Source organism: Helobdella robusta (assembly GCF_000326865.2).
Source record: "Helobdella robusta unplaced genomic scaffold HELROscaffold_48, whole genome shotgun sequence".
In the NCBI taxonomy this organism is placed as follows: domain Eukaryota; kingdom Metazoa; phylum Annelida; class Clitellata; order Rhynchobdellida; family Glossiphoniidae; genus Helobdella; species Helobdella robusta.
The window spans coordinates 941,564-942,755 of record NW_008705215.1 but is presented as its reverse complement, the minus strand read 5'-3'; the positions used below and the strand labels follow the sequence as shown (position 1 = coordinate 942,755).

Below are 1,192 nucleotides of genomic sequence, written 5' to 3'. Positions count from 1 at the left end.
TCAATCAATCAATCAATCAATCAATCAATCAATCAATCAATCAATCAATCAATCAATCAATCAATCAATCAATCAATCAATCAATCAATCAATCAATCAATCAATCAATCAATCAATCAATCAATCAATCAATCAATCAATCAATCAATCAATCAATAAAGCGCTTTTTCGGCGATGTTAACAGCGCTCCTCAATGAATTTTGAAAACAGATAGGTCTTGAGATCCACTCTGAACTTCGCAAGTGATGGAGAAGTAGTCAGAGAAGTAGGTAGAAAGTTCCAGAGAAAAGGACTAAAAAAAGCAAAAGCATATTTGGCAAAAGAGTGTCTTACACGAGTTAAGAAAAAGCGAGAAGAAGAAGACGATCGTAAACCGGGGCGTTTAGGTTCAATCAATCAATCAATCAATTCCCTTATAAAGCGCTATTTCCGCGATGTTCAACAGCGCTCCTCAATGAATTTTGAAAACAGATGGGTCTTGAGATCCACTCTGAACTTCGCAAGTGATGGAGAAGTAGTCAGAGAAGTAGGTAGAGAGTTCCAGAGAAAAGGACCAGAAAAAGCAAAAGGAGATTTGGCAAACGAGTGTTTAACACGAGTTAAGAAGAAGCGACAAGAAGAAGACGATCGTAAACCGGGGCGTTTAGGTTCAATTAATATATCTGATAAATACTTAGAAAATAATTTAGATTGAGACTTATACATAAACGTGCAAATTTTAAAAAGTTATTCTATATTTTATAGGTAGCCAGTGCAAGAGAACAAGATATGGAGATATATGAGAAAAGAAAGGGGCACGAGCAACTAGACGAGCAGCAAAGTTAAAAGCTTTACATAAATAATAGAGTATAGAGTCAGGAAGACCATAGTAGAGCGAGTTACAATAATCAATCCTAGATAAGACTAACGAAGTAACAAAAAGGAGAAGAGTAGGATCATCAAGAAAAGACAAAAGTTTTTTTATTCTACGTAGATGAAAGTAAGAGCTTCTAGCAACACTATTAATCTGAGAAGAGAGAGACATAGTAGAATCAAAGATAAAACCTAGACTACGAAACTTATGAGAGACATCAAGAGTTTTAGAATCAGGTAAGATAATAGGAGGAATAGTAATAGAGTGTTAGATTTATTAAAACAAATTAATTCAAACTTAGAAGGATTAAGTTTAAGACACATAGAGTCAGACCAAGCG

At 34.6% G+C, this 1,192-nt stretch overlaps 1 protein-coding gene across 1 annotated transcript in view; it reads left to right on the top strand.

Moving 5' to 3' along the window:
• Nucleotides 1–1,192, top strand: part of HELRODRAFT_178532 (hypothetical protein) — a gene marked incomplete at both ends in the record, with an annotated part of 15,090 nt that overhangs the window by 695 nt on the left and 13,203 nt on the right. Inside the window, one exon of the mRNA XM_009026616.1 lies at nt 446–647. Coding sequence (XP_009024864.1) covers nt 446–647 — 202 coding nt within the window. The remainder of the gene's footprint in view (nt 1–445; nt 648–1,192) is intronic.